At 35.2% G+C, this 19,297-nt stretch overlaps 1 protein-coding gene across 3 annotated transcripts in view; it reads left to right on the plus strand.

Moving 5' to 3' along the window:
• LOC126828659 (ras association domain-containing protein 1) overlaps positions 1 to 19,297 on the plus strand; it is a 70,062-nt gene that overhangs the window by 45,680 nt on the left and 5,085 nt on the right. For all 3 annotated transcript variants that reach the window (XR_007683190.2, XM_050558563.2, XM_050558562.2), the window contains 5 exons: positions 8,799 to 9,043; positions 12,652 to 12,804; positions 15,940 to 16,133; positions 17,049 to 17,158; positions 18,148 to 18,266. Coding sequence is in view for 2 of the 3 variants with exons in the window: in XM_050558563.2 (XP_050414520.1) it covers positions 8,799 to 9,043; positions 12,652 to 12,804; positions 15,940 to 16,133; positions 17,049 to 17,158; positions 18,148 to 18,266 (821 nt within the window). In the remaining variant the exon portion in view is untranslated. The remainder of the gene's footprint in view (positions 1 to 8,798; positions 9,044 to 12,651; positions 12,805 to 15,939; positions 16,134 to 17,048; positions 17,159 to 18,147; positions 18,267 to 19,297) is intronic.

A 19,297-nucleotide genomic window follows, 5' to 3' on the forward strand; every position in this document is an offset into this window, starting at 1 on the left:
TTATTTAAAGGGTATATTTTAGAGCTTTTTTTTCCGGAGTGATTAACGTGACCCAAGAAAAAACTAACAAATGATGAATCATCATTCATTTGGATGGAAACTTACTCGTGGAAAACTTTGTTTAAATGGTTATCTAATTTAAAACTTGTATAATGGTCTTTACTATGGACAACAAAAATTGATGTTTAACAGTGAATTATTATTTGTCAAATCAGTTTTTACACAAACAGGAAAATTCCCTAAAAAATACTAGATCTTCTGGCAATCCAGTTTTTATCTTGAAAAGTCAGAAATTGTTAAATTATCTCCAATTTATATTGATTATGTAGAATTTGAGAATAATTCATCCTCTATTTTACTCGATTAGGATGAGTAAGCCATGACTGAGATGAAAAAAGACAATTTTATAATGAATCAAATTCTCTAATATTATTAGAGGAAAATCCACCATTATTTCTTTTGACTTTTCTGGTATTGTTTCAAAATGAATCATACAATTTTTAAGTTTTTCCAGCTGTTAAGTTATTTTTTCTATTTTTAAATATCTTTGAACTTCTTTTTTGATTAGTCACTTTCTAGCTTTAAAGATTTCTTCTTCTGTTTTTTTTTTCTTTGATTGGAGATTATTATCAAATTGATATTTGCAGTACAGAAAAAACACATTGAAAGAAAAGAATATGTTAATGAAAATCAATCGGATTAAAACACAGATCCTATTTCGTTTCATTTTTATAGTTCAAAATTTCATTTTACTTGTCTTCACAACACTAGGATGTGGAAAAGTTGTTATTTAACCCTCGTTCTTGTTGATATGTGGGATTAGCCAATGAAACAGTGATTTCGATTTTTCTGACAATATCAAATTATTTTAACATTTAAAGGATCTAAATTGCTATTCTTTGGCACCTAGAAATTGACACAAATGGGTCGCAACGCATTTAATAATGTAATATGAATATATTATAAACTGATTTACATTCAATCGTCTCTGTTTTACAGTAATTTTGAATCAGTTATGTTCATCTAAATACACGAAGAGTCCAAATTGAACGGCAGTCTCTTTCGTCATTGATGGGGGTTATTTCAAACAGTACATCACCACAACAGATTTATACATGACCCAATATACGTGTAATACACAGTAGATAATATGTGTAATAGATAAAATCAGATACTGGGTATTAAACTACTATAACCAACCTTTGTAGAAGTTCACAGAGGTCTGAGTATTACATGATCTCTTAAACCTATATTCTATAACACCAGTCAATATTGTCTATAATACCTACATCAGTATATATAGATCAGTCAGTATTGTCTATAATACCTACATCAGTATATATATACACACCTGTTAAAACTATTGTCTATAGTACCAAGGTAATTTATCAAGATAACAGTAGCGTTTGATATTACCCATGAGAGATGAAAATATCGCAGGATAACGAGGTAAAAACATGAAAGGTACGTATCAATAGTATCGGTTGGAAAAATCAAACAGATTATTCCAACTTCTGGAAAAACAGACACGAACATATCTTCTTATAGATCTATTGACCAGAATTTGAAACAAATTTCGGATCTGTTTTTTTTTTCTGCGGTACTCAATACAGGTAATGTTTCATGGTGGGAATATATCTTTATATCAATCGCATTGGTTGTAGAATTCAGACAGATTATTCAGAGTTCTAAAAAAAACCGCAGACATCTTGTTTTTCTAAATCTATTGACCAAGTTTACGAATTGAATTCAGACAGATTATTACAACTTCTGAAAAAAACCAGTCATTTTCTTCATTTAAATCTATTAACCAAGTTTACAAATTGAATTCAAACAGATTTTTACAACTACTGAAAAAAGCAGACATTTTGTTCTTTTAGATCAATTGACTGAGTTACAATCTAATCCTAACCGTGGCCGTTTTTTTGCTGCAGAGCTCAATACAGATATTTCATAGTGGGGATAAATCTTCGTATCAATCAGGTTATTTCAAGTTCTGAAATAACCCCCCCCCCCCAAAAAAAAACCCAGACATGTTGTACTTACAGATCTATTAACCGAGTTTCAGATTTGAAAAAACCATGACTGTTTTACACAATAGGGGTAATATTTTGTGGTGGGGATAAATCTTCGTATTTTAAGTGATTTTTAGGTCTGTACTCAATATGCCATCAGCGATACCAAGTTAAGTAGGTATTACCATCGAATACTGCTGGACTTTGGTTTCATTGTAAATTAATGTATTGTCTCTGGAGATGAAAGAACTTTATCCAATTTGTCCTTAAAACAGATGTTGATGTGTTAATTGTATCAGCCTGGTTTCATGGAAGATTAATTAAAGTAAATAAATTACTGAGTTGATGAAAGGAGACTTGTTGTACATGTAGATATTATTGGAAGAGTCCAGGGGAAGAACAATCTAAGTCACATTTTTGTCTTTTCGCATAAAAGGCAAAACAGACTTTTGGACGAGAATTTTTGACGCAAACAGAACAACGAGTGGATTTAATTGCAACTTCAAAATGATGTTTAATACGAATCATAATTACCAGTACAACAACTGACTTCCACTTTTCAGGCAAATTAAGGTCAAATAAAGAGTACGATGGACTTGTATTTCAGAAGGGCCTTGGTTCGATGTGACTCGGATCGTTTTTAGCTGACATTGATTGTTCCTCAGAAAGCATCTACAATTTGCTACCAGATGGCGCCATTAACTGGGGTTTGTTGAAAAAGTGAATTAGAACGGGACTCTTCATATTCTTTCTGGTATCAAATACACCATTATTGACCAGTCCTTGGTTGAATTCCTCGTATGGATTGAGAAAAACTTACAGGATTCTTCAGTCCAGGTCTTGACTTGTCAGGGTTGTCAAAGAACGTATGTAGTTGTACGGATGGGACAGAAAACTCATGCAAATATTGACTTATCCAGCTCCCGAATCACTAAACTAGCATGGGACTGTTGATATTGAGACCAGTTGATGGAACAGTTGTTTCTGATGAGTATCTAGTTTTACGGATGGGACAGAAAACTAGCATGTGATTGTTGGTATTGAAACTAGTTGATGGAACAGTTGTTTCTGATGAGTAAATACCAAGCACGTGTAGACAGTTTTATCGGTTTGTTAAATAGTAATGATTAAAAATGTGAAATTTCGTATAAAGTGATTAGTCTGTAAGATACGGCATCTACATGAAAATGGAATGGGGTTTAACGTCCTACTGTTCTGCTCCGACTGGGCTAATGAAGATGGGCATACGTCATACAACTTGCTATGAGGGAAATTTTGCCCGGGCAGCTGCACTATGGCCTACTCTTATATCGAATTCCAACTGTCAGGTGATCTTTAACGTGCACACCTATGTATACACGGAACCTTGGTTTTCCGTCCCATCCAAACGACCAGACAGCTGTCCTTGTCAGGTCCTCAGTCCTGCACCAAGGTGAAACCACGTCAGAAAATCCTGATGAACTTACTTGGCCAATGCAGGGATCGAAAACACGACCTCCAGGCTAGCGAGCCAGCGTGGCTCCGACATTAACATGATTATATACTCAGATATATAGACAGATAGATGGATAAGAATAAGTACCTGAACTTACTTGTGCTATCTTAGTACTAGGTAACATGTACAATACATCAATAAAGCTGTGTTTATAAGAAGGAATGAATAAACGGTATGCGATGTAGATAGGTATATAAGTAAAATAAACAGATAAAGGTATGAAGGTGACATTAGATAGATATCAGGTATATTTGTTACCTGTATCTTATAATGATAGGTAGATATACCAGACTTATTGAAACGCTTCCAATATAAACACTGAGTTATAAATATTGATAGCCTAATTCACTTTCAGTACCAACTGATGGTATAGCAATGGGCATTTATATAGCATAGCACCACAAGTTAAACAAATATATATATGCGAGATGTGGTATTAGATGTTCTAGAGGCTATATACCCTGCATAGTGCATGGCCTATATCACACATGTGAGATTTGGTATTAGATGTTCTAAAGGCTGTATACCCTGCATGGTGCATGACATATCTCTACAAATAAATGATCAGAGAGGAAGAGGAACAGGGTTTAACATCCACTTGATATAAACTAGGTCATATTGGGAATAAAGAAAGAGGGAGAGAAATGGGGTTTAACATACACTTGACACAAACTAGGTAATTTTGGGACTAACATGTTTCAATTTTTTTTCAATAATTCACTTATAGTGGTCTTGAGCAGTGGGAGGAAACCGGAGAAAACCACTAGGTTGGACAGACGATCCTACTCCTACTCGAAATCGTGCCACTTGACTCAACGACAGACCTTGCGTGAAATCAGAAGCCCCAACAAGGTTGGTCAGGCGATCCTACTCCTACTCGAAATCATGCCACTTGACTTCATGATAGACCGTGCTTGAAACCACAACACCCCCCCCCCCTCCATTTTGGGAATAGTATATTGTACTAATTCATTTCAATGGGCACGATAACGTTGGATTTTTGTCCTATGTATTACTCCTGCTGAATATACCATAGCATAGTACAGAAATACCATTTATACCACACCTCTGTTAGTTCATCATAGTATTTTACAGGAATACACATCTCTGTAAGTTCATATAGCCTAAAGGTGGATGATATTAGATGTTGAGAGGTTGATATAATGATAACAATTTGTTATTACTATGGTAATGTTAGATTGATAACCACCCAAATTCTTCTTTTTATAATCTATAAATATAAAGGTTAACACAGATAAACTCAATGTTCTGTTTATATTACCTTTATTAAAATAATATATCAGCAACATTAATTTGAATAACATCTTTAAAATTACTAAAGTTTTTAACTCAATATCATCCACAGTTTTCGACATTGTAAACATGATTGATTGGTCAAATTATATCAACATTCATGTTGTGATCTTGCTGGTAAAGGATGGGTTTGTGATATCCAATATTTAAGATAAAATAAAAAAATTTAAAATTGCCACACAAATCTCGTGCCAGAATGTTTTCGAGCACCATTTGTAATGAAGCAACTTGAAGAACGAGGCTAAGCGTACTCCACAGGAGAATACTACCGGTTTAGACTGGAATAACCAGACGCCAAAGACTGCCATTAAATTTGGACCCATCGCATATTTCACCGAAAAAGAAACGATTGAATGTAAATCAGTTTATATACATCCATATTACATTATTATATGCATTGCGACACACTTGTGTCCATTTCTAGGTGCTAAAGAATAGAGATTTAGCTCCTGTAACAGTTTTACATGAATAAGATTTTATGAAATCCAATGTGAGTATGGAGCTACCTCACTAACCACGAGATCCAATGGTGCAGAACAGAGTGCCTGGAAGTTCCTCAGTATTTTCTAACCTGGTTTCCTGTTGCCAGTAGTGCAGGACAGATGGCCTGAAAGGGAAAAGCGTCTCGTCGTTCGGATAGTCTTGTGTATACCATTGGTCAAACATTGTGAAGAAACATAGAAAACTAAACCATATTACTAGTACCAAATATTTTAAACTTTGTGATGGATATCTTATATAGATATCACTAAAATTACTGATACTAGACAAACTTGTGCCAGACTAAATGACAGACATCCGAGAGATTATGTCTGACAACAGTGTGAATGTTTGGTTTATAATCCAGCCTTGTAAGACACCTGAGGTCTTTACAACCATGTTACATAAAAGGTCAAAGATTCTGTCTGATTGAATTCAGGAATATTTCTAATGTAACATACTGACCTGATTTATTTCTCCTGATAAGAAAAAAAGATAATTTGAATGAGTATGTATATAATGAAGTGCATCCATTTAGAAAACCTCTTTAAAAGGTCAGCAGCAATGCCATCTATAATTGCCTGCCACATCCCCAAAAAACTGGGAGCTATATCTTCTGTTTTATTCCCTACTGTATGATTCTGTAATTTATAAGAACCAGTGTCTTACTTGATTCATTGCTACAGCTGCCTTGGCAGATAAATTTTTGAGAACATATTTAATAGAAGTTGGTCTGAAAGGTCATCAGGTAGACAGAATCAATTATATACTCACTTCCACCCTAATGTTATAGTTTCCATGATTAGAAATGTCTGGTCAGTTTATTAATGGATGTTTGGAACTCTTTGTTAATTGGATCGTATTGTATCCTTCATCCTCGGCCATTAAAAGAAAATTAAACGATGGTTAGAATAGCAATAAACTGTCTCGATCTTTAATAATGAATATCCAATAATACCCAATATATTCAAAATGTAGATAAAGAGGTGCCTGTTCTTGCATAATACATGTAGTTTAAAAGTAGGTATTGAAAAATTCCTGTTGAAAATTGTCTAGTACCATTGCTATGATGTAGTATCGATTTTCCCTCCTCTCTCTCTCTCTCTCTCTCTCTCTCTCTCATTGGTTGGGTTGTTTTAGGTTGTTTTGTTTGTTGTTTTTTTTTGCGAAAATGATGAGCTAACTGGCGCCTATTGTTTGAAGAAGATACATGGAATGTGCATATTACACATACCTACATATTACACAATTTAATTACACCGAATCTATGAAAAAAAACCCTACTGAATGTGAGACAAATTGGGAGGTAAAATGTCAATCTAAGTGTCAGTTAAAAATAATCTGTTCAAATATCTCAAATATCTGGGCGTAGCTGATTTCAATTCATTCAATAAGTTTTTCTCTTATTTTAAGTTTTGTAGTTTCCTTTATATATTCTATATATATATATATACTTTACAATTTAAAGTGACAATTTCTCCTCATCTTAAAGCAACAGTCTCACTTAATATATAAATTATATCGGAGTGCGGTTGTACGAGACACGGAGTAGGGTCGCCTGTTCAACCTCATGGGTTTTCTCCGGGTCCTCCGGTTTCCTCCCACTGCTAAAGACCCCTACATGCAAGTGAATTATTGAAATAAAATTGAACCATATGTTATTCCCGAAATGTCCTAATTTGTGTCGAGTGGATGTTAAACCCCATTTCTCTCTCTCACATATCGGAATGCCATAAAACAGAATTCAGTATTTCAGGGGTTTGGGTGAGAGGGGGGTGGGGGTGTTGTTAGGTCTAAATTAAAATATCTTAGATATTCGAGCGTAATATACGACAAATCATTTCAGATTATCAATGTTTAGATTTAAATTAAAATATCTGTCAGCAATTTGATTGGGGGTCTTAAACGTCAGTTTTATATTTCACCTATTAGTATTTTTTAACCCATGTTTTATTTTTAACATTCAATAAATATAAACATAGTGCTGCATGCCAATGTTTCAACTATGATTCATGAACTTGCACCAGAACACTGTAAGAACACCAGGTTTATAATTTGTGTAATAAATAATAGTATGACATAATACATGTTATTTTACAGAGAATGATTGATATCCTATATTATATACATTAATTATCTATTATATATACCAGTTGTCAGTATTGTTTAAAGTGACAATATGTCAAAAAATATCAAATTTCTCATAACTTAATCCAAGCTAATCTGTACTCAGATTGATTATTTAACATTTAATTAAGAAAATCAAATCAAAATATCAATGCTAGATATTGCAGGGGCAGATCCAGGACTTTCAGAAAGGGGGAGGGGCGCTCGTTTCGGATTAAATTACGACGGGGATCACTACCATTTTTATGAATTTTGTTCTCCTTTCCTGCAAATTGTTCGCCACCACAAAAAAATAGGGGGGGGCGTGCGCCAGGGGCTCCCCCCTTTGGATCTGCGTCTGTATCGGATGCAATATGATTAAAGACAGGCCCATAAATCAGGTTTCGTATACTCGTTAAGATGGCAGCAGGCGTGTTCTAATATCATGACGTCATACACAGACTTGTAACTGCCAATCAATCTACCATAGATTTTTAAAAATGTAGACCTTTTTTGTTGACAAATTCTGCCAAAATAAGAAGATACAAAATAGAGAAAGTAAAGTGTACCATTTACACAAGCAGACCAGCATAGGTCGATGAAATTTTCAATACAACATATTTTTGTAAATACTGAATGGAATCTAACCATTTATGGACTGATATTCCTATGAGAGATTCATCTTTTGTTTTACAATATGTAGTGTGTAAGGTGTTCGCTGAAATCCACCCCAGGGACTTTAATTGAAATAGGTATCTAACCTTTATAATTATGTATACCTATCATGATTTAAAGAAAATACATTCTTGTATCTCCACAAGTCAACTAGCCAACTCCATGTCAGATCTTATTTCAAGTACAACAGATAAACTCAGAGCATGTTATATTACAATTATATATGGATAAGAACACAAGTGGATCAGGTTTTTTTTGCATCTCCTACTTCAATCTATTCCTATTCACAAAGAGAAGACAACACGGCTAAGATTTGTTTTGATTTTTTTTTAGGTATTTAATAAAACTTGTCTTTTGTCCAGTAATTGCAGGTGTAATTTAATTTTAAAGTTTACCAATTAGTGTCTGATCGTATTCAGATATACAAACTACTGTTACATATATACATGTATGTACAATTCTACACACATCCATAAAGATATATTGCATCCATACAAATTTACTCACATCTTTACATATCTACTCACATCAGTACAAATTTACTCACATCCACACAAATCTACTCACATCCATACAAATCAAATCACATCTCCAGAAATCTAAGTATATTATCCACATCCTGAAACAATGTAGATGTTTAAATGTAAAATTATCATGTTTTTTGGCATTTGATCAATAATCTAACATAGGAACTATTTTTTGTTTTTCTTCAGATTGCCAGTATACATGTCATCATACATGTGTGCCGTCAGTGACGTTAGATTGTACGCCAGTATCACCAACAGAAGTTCCATCAACACCAGATGGAAATGCTGCGGAGACGTCGTTATCTGATCGTAAACCAGTCATCTCCCCTCGACCTCCGATACCTGCGATATTGGAGGAGAAAGTTTGTAATCACAACAGTCAACATCAAGAAGCCACGCCTTTATTACCTCCTGATACTGATCAAACTAATGTAAGTATTTTGATTTTTGTTGGTGGGTCGGATGGCCGAATGGTTAGCATTGTATCATAAGGTCTGTCATTGAGTCAACCAGCGTAGTTTCGATTCAACGGTTGTACATGACAAAGAGTAGGGTTGCCTGTCCAACCTCATGGGTTTCTCTGGGTCCTCCGGTTTCCTCCCACTGCTAAAGATCCCTACGTGCAAGCGAATTATTGAAATAGAATTAAACCATATGTTAGCCCCGAAATGACCTAGTTTGTTTCGAGTGGACATTAAACACCATTTCTCTTTCTCTCTCTGTATCAGTAAAATGCTGTGGTTTCGATTCACTGCTTGTACGTGATGAGGAGAAGGGTCAGGTTGCCTGTCCAACCTCTGGTTTCCTTCCATCGCTAATGATCCGTAATTGTAAGCGAATTATTAAAATAATTTTGACCCCAGGTCATTGGTGTAGGATCTAGGGACTCAAACAGAAGAGCATATAGTCATTCAGATGGGGTGATAAATCGAGGTCCAGTGTACATGTTGAACCTTTGACAGTTGCAATTTGACCAAGAGTAAGCACAGATGTTCATTAGCCCAGTTGGTGCAGAAAAGTATGATGTTAATATGACCAGGCAGAATTAGAGCATAGTTAATTTGAGATCCCAGCCATTACAGTCTAACCCCGTCTTCATTAGCCCAGCATAGGAGCAGAACAGTAGGACGTTAAACCCCATTTCATTTCACAGTTTAGCCTGAAGCATAATCAAAGTCAAAGTTTCATAAATTATTATCTATTGTCTATGATCTTTGTAATAGCTGATCATAGCTGATCATTATTAACTTACTATAGATAATCCATCATGGATGCCCAGGTATGGTGTATGTCTATCCATTAGTATTGGATGAATGTCTGTATTAAATACTACCTGGCCATAAATGGACGCCTCTCATTTCATTCTTTCATGTAACTCATCATAAAACAAATAAAAAGATATATGTCTGTATTAAATACTACCAGGTGATATTAAAGTAGCTAAGTCTCTAACTCAATATCATCCAATGTCTCTGACATTGAAAACATTAATTATTTGTCAATTTAAATCAACATTCATGTTGTGATCTTACCAGGGAAAAGATGGGCTTCTGATATCCAATATTTAAATCAAAATAAACATTTTACCATTGGTACACGAATCGTGTACCATAATGCGCTTCAGTCCCAGTTGTATCAAGAGACTCGAGGGACGAGGCTAGACACATTGCACCAAATCAAACGGCGTATGTAGACTGGAATAACCAGACGCTAGAAATGTGCACTCGCTTGAGACTGCTGGCTTATTTCGCCGAACATAACTGATTTGAAATTGGAGTAAAAACGGAAACCATTGAATGTAAATCAGTTTATATACATTCATACTACAGTATTATATGTGTTGCGACCAACTCTCGTCAATTTCTAGGTTCCAAATGTTAGCAATTTAGCTCCTTTAAACCTCCATTTCATTATTTCTTGTAACTCATCAAAAAAGAAATAAAAAAATATATTTCTGTGATTGCAATCCTACAAGACTTTCTGTCTTATTTTATTCATCAAGGAGTAAATCAATCTTTAATATATTTTTTAAGAATAACAATTTATACTGCATGGTATTTCACTAAATGTCAGGATATAATTTGATACTATCTTTAAATATCACCAACATGTTGGGGTTAATTCATTAGATTTTATCAATAAATACAAACATTCTTTATACATTTTACCATCATTGTCTTCAAACAGACTTGAATCTAGTACTGGTACTCAATACTTCAACTTGAAACTAGTACTGTGTATAGATTTTCATACTTAATATTACAACTTGAAACCGGTGCTGTGTATAGATTTTCATACTTAATATTTCAGAGAGAGAGATGGGGTTTAACATCCACTCGACACAAACTATGTTATTTCGGGACTAACATATTGTTTAATTTTATTTCAATAATTCGGTTGCACGTAGGGGTCTTTAACAGTAGGAGGAAACCGGAGAAAGCTCATAAGGTTGGAAAGACGACCCTAATCCTTGTCACGTACAACTGACTGGGGAATCGAAACCACGCCAGTTGACTCAATGACAGACCTTATGATACAACGTGCACATGCTATTTCAACTTGAAACTGGCACCATATGGACAGTCCATTCAGTAGTTAAACTATAACACATACTTATAGAAGAACAATTACTCATTTATTTAAGCGAGGTTTCGAAGAGTATTCTCGTAATGTTTTCCAGCAAGTACAGTAACAAATGTGTAGGTTCACAAACGTGGTTTATATTTGTAATAAATTCAATAATTATCCTTTATAGGCATTTAGTAACTGGATAGAGCAATAAACAATAACATATACTTATGGAAAAAACAGCTATTTATTTATTTAGGCGTATTTCGAAGAGTATTCTCTCAATGTTTCTATGTAAAATGTTGTTCTTCCATAAGTATGTGTTATAGTTTATTTCTTATGGACGTATATTGTCATCGCCCCTGTCCGTCTGGGACATCCGTCCACAATTGTTTGTGAACACTCTACAGGTCACAATTTTTATCCGATTTCAATGAAACTTGAAATATAGGTTTATCACCCTAAGATCTCGGTTCCTTTCGATATTGGCCTGTATCGGACTCTAACTTCATGTATTATGGCCCCTGATTATACGAAAAATCACATTTTTAGCTTGTGAACACTTTAGAGGTCACAATTTTTATCCGATTTGGTTTAATCTTGAAATGTATGTTTATAACCCACAGATCTCAGTTCCTTTTGATATTTGTGCATATCAGACCATAGCTTCCTGAATTATGGCCCCTGATTGTGGACCCTATAGAGGTCCCAATTTTTATTTGATTTAAAAAACCGTCTGAATATATCACCGCTACATGCTAAGGGAGGTTGAGTTCGAATTTCGAACCGAAACTGAGGGACAAAACGGCCGCTCCTCGTTCCCAAATAGTGTCAAAATATTGTGTATTAGGGTTGTGGACCCTCTGGCACAATTTGGTCACAATTTTCATCTGATTTTGATGAACCTTGAAATTTATAACCCAAAGATCTCTGTTCCTTTCAATATTTGCGCATATCGGATCGTAACTTCCTGAATTATGGCCTCTAATTGTTAGAAAAATCGCGTTTTTAGCTTGTGGTCCCTCTAGAGGTCACAATTTTTTATTCGATGTAAAAAATGTTCGAATATATCATCGTTACATCCTAATGTTTGTTGAGTTTGAATTTTTTGAAAATCGGGCCAAAACTGCTGGACAAAATGGCCGCCCCTCGTACGTAAATAGTGTCAACATCTGGTAAATCAATGTATTGGACCCTGTAGAGGTCACAATTGTTATCCGATAATCCCAAAAATCACAATCCCTTTTGATATTTGCACATTTCAGGCCATAGCTTTCTGTATTATTGCCCCGGCCCTGATAGTACAAAAAATCGCATTTGTTCTTAGCTTCTTCTCTATCCATCTCTTGGAAAATTTGGGCGTATTCTGCCTGGCAGCCGCTGGTTATTCTATAAGTATGATGTTTCGACAAGTATTATTTTATCGGTATCAGGCAATATATCTGACTGGTTTTAATTGTGTATTTTACAGGAGAATGATGAAACAGACAGTGGTTACAGATCAGGAACGATACCTGACGAGAAGTTGCCCAAACATAAAGGTCAAGCAACGTTAAATCGCGAAGAATTAAGAGCCAAATTATTAGAATACAATAAACATGTTCCTTCAGCAGATTTCGAACCTGTAAGTACACCACGCTACTCTTTCTTTACAAATTGTAATTCAGGTCAGTCTGTTTAAAATACTGATCTATATTTCGCTTCGTTTTTTTATACTTTCGATGGCCTACACTACATGAAGATCTGACCAGTTGTCTTGGTAGGTCGTGCCAGAGGTTGTACGAGCGGCTTTTGACACTTTGACGTCAGACATTGATTAACCAATCAGCATTGATGTTTCTAGTGGATTACCCACAGTTCTGTGCAACGCACGCCAAGAACTCGCTGTAACAGACCGTTTCATTGGCTAATCCCTCACATCATTCAGAATACGTCAATGATAACAACTCTTCCAGATCCTAGTGTAGCAAAGAGAAGTAAAACGTAGTTTTGAACTATAAAAATGAAACGAAATAGGATCTGTGTTTTTAATCAGATTGAATTCAGCTGACATTCTACACAAATTGTATGTCAGATTGGATTCAAACGTTGTACATCAATGGAAGAATTCTGTTCATCTGTTACCAATACTCCCTGACATTCTTTACAAATTACAATTCTGACTGTATTCCGATGTTTTACTCGTCCACATTCTGCCTAAATTGTATTTCATACAGGATTCAAACGTTTTACATCAGTGAAAGATCTCTGTTACGAAAACTCCCCCACATTTTTCATGTGAACTATCTTTGCAGATACCGATGATAACATGCATGCATTCGGATAAATAAAAAGATTTAACGATTACAAATGTTTAAAATTGAGAAATTGAACACTAAAGTTTGATCAACTTTGTAAGAAATTTTAATTATTTATTTGACAAATATTTAAAATTGAAAAATCGGTAAAAATTTTAGGCGTTATTTTATCCCCAAATGATTTTGAAATTCACCTTTGAATTGTTCTTCTGTGAGTGAAGCACGCACATGTCATTATGTTTTAAGTTAGCGAGATATTTTAGTAAAAACTGTGATTTATTTGACAGATTCCAATCTTATTGGTAAATATTTGGCAACATATTTCACTTTCTAAGTACTTGCCAACAAACAAAACAAGTATTCTAGTTTCTTCGAGGACACATGAAAGAACAATTGCATAGTGCGTAACCTGCATTATTCATGCTATATTCTAGTAAATTATGATGATTTCTTGCGAACGATGTCTTCATAACTAAAATTAGAGTCATACAGTAAGATCATGTAATTGGACAAATGCGTAATATATTCTAACTTAAAAAAAAAACAACATGTCTTCATAACTAAAAATGGAGTCATACAGTATGTGATAATAGGATCATGTAATTGGACAAACACGTAACATATTCTAACTTAACACAACACAATTTATATGGAAAACAATCACTGGTTTATCTAGCACGACATTTCCACAAGTATTCTCTTATCGTTATCAAGTACAGATGTATTCTAACTATCTTCATCAATCGAGACCCTCTCCCTCGGCCGATGAGGGTAAAAAAAATATTGCGTCTACCGGTTGACTGGTGTGCATGATGATGTAACCAATCGTGTCATTGCAAAAGGACAACATGTTTGTATCATTTGCTTGACCCACGAGGACAAAAAACCGATTGCTCCAGTTTGTTACTCTGTAGACTTGATTTACAAGTTTGTAACTCTGTAGACTTGATTTACAAGTTTGTAACTCTGTAGACTTGATTTACAAGTTAACTATTCTGTTTGAGTTTTAACAAATAAGTATTCCTGAATTGAGTAGACGACAGTACATCACATTGCGGTAAAGCACAGGTCTCCTAATTGAAATGTCCAAGAACCTTCAGGATTGTTTGACGAGACGTCGCACCACATTCATTTCTGTTCTGTACATCACTAAACTCGCCTTCATTGGTCGAGTAGTAGGGCACTGGTCCCTCAAATAAAATGTCTCGAGTTCGAATCATGGCATGGACTAAAAAGAACCGTCGTGATTGTGTTGATAAGACATTGAATTCCGACCAACCTTGTGGTTTTTCTCCATGTCCGCCGGTTTCCTCCCACTTCTAAAGACCCCTATGCGCATGTGAATTATTGAAATAAAAAATTGAACCACATGTTAGTCCCGAAATGACCTATTTTGTGGCGAGTGGAGCATAAACCTCATCTCTGTGTTTTTATTAGCCCAAGTTGGTGCAGAAGAGTAGGATGTTTAACTCCATTTCTTTCTCTACATCACTTGTCTCACCTTCAAAATATTTGGCAAGAAGAAATAAATGTGTTTTCAACATTCTTGTAGGACAAACGAAATGATAATAGCATTGTTAAAGATTTACACCATCTTGTTTACGTCTTGTTTATGTAAATATATCCATCATTTGTTGGTTTTTGTCCTGATTTCTTGATAAAAATAATTGAGATGTATCTAATAACAGACCTAATTGGACGATACATGTCGTGTTGTTGGCACTATCAATCGTCTTACTCCTTACTAGCTTTAAAAAAAATTGCACATGCACTGGAATATTTTTTGGTATTTTTTAAAGTTTCTGCAGATACGTGTATTTAAGATGAATTATGATTATGTAAGAACTAAATCTGCCTATTGCGGGTCTTTTTTTTGCCTTTGAATGTTGTATAAATTATTAATTAGACATTAATTCATATGACATGCCCATAATAAACTGTCTATGTCATCGGATACTCGAGATTTTAAGTAGAATAAAACAACTGTTTAACAATAAAATAGAAAAACAAGACTTAGTCTTGATTGTTTAATAAAATTGCTAAGATAATAAATAATCTACTTCAAACAGAATAAATTAATTTGATGGAAAGTTTCAATATTCATAATCTATTTTTGAACCATTACAGCGAGAACGGTCAGCTCTTTATCTACAATCTTATATCTTGAAGAAAATTGTATTTTCAAAATTATGATAAAACAAATGGCTGCAGCCATACATTTAATATTTCCTGTCAAAATTATTGTTTTGTCAGAGAGAGAGAGATTTAACCTCCACTTGACACAAACTAGGTCATTTAGGTCAAGAGCAAATTTAGCTCTTGCATAATGTATGTTAAAACATTGTCTTGCAAATTCCAACTCATTTTGCTGTCACCTATGTAATATCACATGGAGATATATCATTTATTCTATATTAAGTTTTATTACATATTTAAATTGAATTTTACTTGTTTCATTTCAGGATGAAGGTACTGAAACATTCCAAGGGTTTCTCAAGGTCACCCTAAATTTCATTCGACCAATCACGATGTCTCTAGGTGTTCGACCTCCGTCTATTTATGAGATGTTAACGAAGGAACATATAGTAGAACAGAACACCCAGTCTATAGCTTTCTATATGCCTAGAGATACGGTAAAATCCATCCACACGTCAAGGTAATAAAATATAGCTCAATAGTTTAAATGAAATTTGGTTTAACGTCCTACTTTTCTGCACTATGCCGTGTACTAGGGGGTAATTTTACCCCGACAGTGGCGTTTTCAGCCTAATTTGATCAAATTTCAATTTTATGTGCACATCATATTTGGCTGTGTTGGGCACCAATCTGATTACAATACACATCTATATTTCATTTCGTTTTTTATACTTTCGATTGCCTCTACTACATGGAGATTCGACCAGTTGTAGTGGGAGGTCGCGTCAGGGAGTCATACGAGTGGCTTTTGACCCTATGACATCAGACATTGATTAATCAATCAGTGTTGATGTTTCTATTGGTTTACCCAAGAACTCGCTGTAACAGACTGTTTCATTGGCTAATCCCTCACATGATCCAGAACGAGGGTTATATATAAACTCTTCCAGATCCTAGTGTAGTAAAGACAAGTAAAACAAACTTTTGAACTATAAAATCTTGTGTTTCAAGGGGAAAGTGCACTGGAAAATCCTGAGGAACTTTCTCGGCTTAACACAGGGATAGAGAGAGAGAGGAGAGAGAGAGAGTTAGTTTAACACCCACTCAACACAAACTAGTTCATTTCGGGACTAACACATGGTTCAATTTTATTTCAATAATTCGCTTGCTCGTAGGAGTCTTTGGTAGTGGGAGCAAACCAGAGGACCCAGAGAAAACTCACAAGGTTGGACAGGCAACCCTACTTCTTGTCACGTACAACTAGGGAATCGAACACCACCCCCCCCCCCCACACACAGGGATGGAACACAAGACCTTCTTGTTTAGCAAGGCAGCGTCTTACTCACTGAGCCACAGTGACTCCCTTATGGATAGATACAAGAATGAATTTAATTATGTAAAGATTTTATACAAATGTTTTAAATTTTGTTTTCAGTTCTGCAACAACTAAAGAAGTTATAGCTGCTTTATTAAAGAAATTTCATATCATAGATCATCCGAGGAAGTTTGCTATGTATGAACAGGAGTTTGATGGACATAAAATAGGTAAAATAAAACTAATTGGGTTTTAATTAACATCCTAGTTTATGGGTTAATTAAGATGGATAAAAGACATTCAGTATGATTTGAGGGAAATGTTGCCTACCCACTTTCTTCAAATTCCAACTATGCAGGATGGAGGGCCTGACAAGGACAGCTGCCTAGTCGTTTGGATGGCACGAAAAACCAAGGTCCCGTGTACACATTGGCGTGCACGTAAAAGATCCCTTGACATTTGGAATTCGATGTAAGAGAAGGACGTAGTGCCGCTGTCCGGGCAAAATTTCCCTAATAGCACACTGTATGGCGTATGCCTGTCTTCATTAGCCCAATTCGGAGCAGAACAGTAGGACGTTAAACCCCATTTCATTTCATTTCATTTCAAATTCCAACTGCCAATGGTTCTTTTAGGAGTGACCCAATGTGTACACAGGACCTTGTTTGTGTTTTTGTTTCCCATCCAAACAACTAGACAGCAGCTGTCCTTGTCAGGGCCTCTGTCCTACACCACTGACAGGGGGAAACCATATTGGAAATTCCCAAGGAACTCTGTTGGCTGTGATACAAACCCTGAAAATAAGAGTTTTAGTTGTTCCTGATCAATTGTCAGTCACTACTGAACTTATATCTCAGTGGTAGCAAATGTCAGTCACTACTGAACTTACATCTCAGTGGTATCAAATGAACATTTTTCTTCATCCTAAACAGGAGGTGTTAAATATGTACCTGACATTGTGTGACAAGCACCCTGTTTCCAGGCTTGGTGATGTAATAAACAGATACAATAGTCCCACAAGTTTTCATTTCAAAAATTAGTTTTGGTCTAAGGGGAGATAACTATTAAATCTTTAGATCATTAAATATTTTTCTCCCCCCCCCCCCCACCTCTCGAAATTCCCCCATCTCCTCCCCCTAGAGAAAACCCCCAAACAAACCCACAGTTGTGTAATAATTTGTTGTTTTCAATTCATCATTTGTTTTATTTTTGATTTCAGTGAAGTTACGTCGAGTTACAGATAAAGAATATCCGTTACATATTTGTTTGAATTGGGATCCCGAACTTTTAAAACGATATCGTCTTGTATTACAAGAAAATGAAACGGGAGAAATTGTGGTAAGAAATTACATTTAAATGTTAAATTTTTAAAAACATTAGTTTCAAAGACTAATAGTAAGTGCAGGAATAAAACCGATAAGACAAACATGCGGACAGGGCAAACTACACAGACACTGCAAGAAATAAACAACAAAGATAAAATCAAGTGAATGGATCTAGGGGCCAGTCGTTAGCGTTCACTGCACTGTACACCTGTAATGATGAAGTCGGAGCAGAACAGTAGGATGTTAAACCCCATTTCATTTCATTTCAAATCGAGTGAATGGATCGGGGATGGGGGGTGGGCAAGTTGTAAACGTTCACTACACTGTACAGTCCCGGGCCTTTAATTCTGCAGGCTTCATGAAGTTTGTTACATGATATGAAATATTACTATACAATACTCATGAGTGTTTTGTGGAGTATATCCTCTTACCACTTGGCACAATTAGGGCCATACACCATGGGGGAAACAAAAGGTTCAAACATGCTCGGAAACTTTCTTGGCAAGCAATAGGATCAAACTTCAGACCTCCTAGTTTGAGATGGGGTTGGTTGGCCGAATTGTTTAAACGTGTGTGTTAGTCATTAAATCTGCCATTGAGTCAAATTGGTCCTCCTGTTTCCTCCCACTGCTAAAGACTCGTGCAAGTGAATTATTGAAATAAAAGTGAACCATATGTTAATCCAGAAATGACCTAGTTTGTGTTGAATGGATGTTAAACCACATTTTCTCTCTCCTGGTCAGTAAGCTGGTGACAAACTCCATAACTCATCGTAAGTCCTAGTTAGTAGAGTATACTAGATAAGTATTAGCTATTACACATACTAGATTTGATCTTTATCTTGCACTCAAATAACATTTTATTACATGTAGCAGAACAGGCCTTGAGTTCACAAAGCATTCTCAGAGTTTCCTCACAATTGTTCGCCTTATGTTAATTAAAATATAGCCCTTTATAAAACTTTTGTTATTTTAATGTATCAAATACATCAATAAGAAACTATGTGCAAAGTTTTATGTTTCTGATCAAAGATATTTCCCATAA

Source organism: Patella vulgata, chromosome 7 (genome assembly GCF_932274485.2).
Source record: "Patella vulgata chromosome 7, xgPatVulg1.2, whole genome shotgun sequence".
Taxonomy (NCBI): Eukaryota; Metazoa; Mollusca; class Gastropoda; family Patellidae; genus Patella; species Patella vulgata.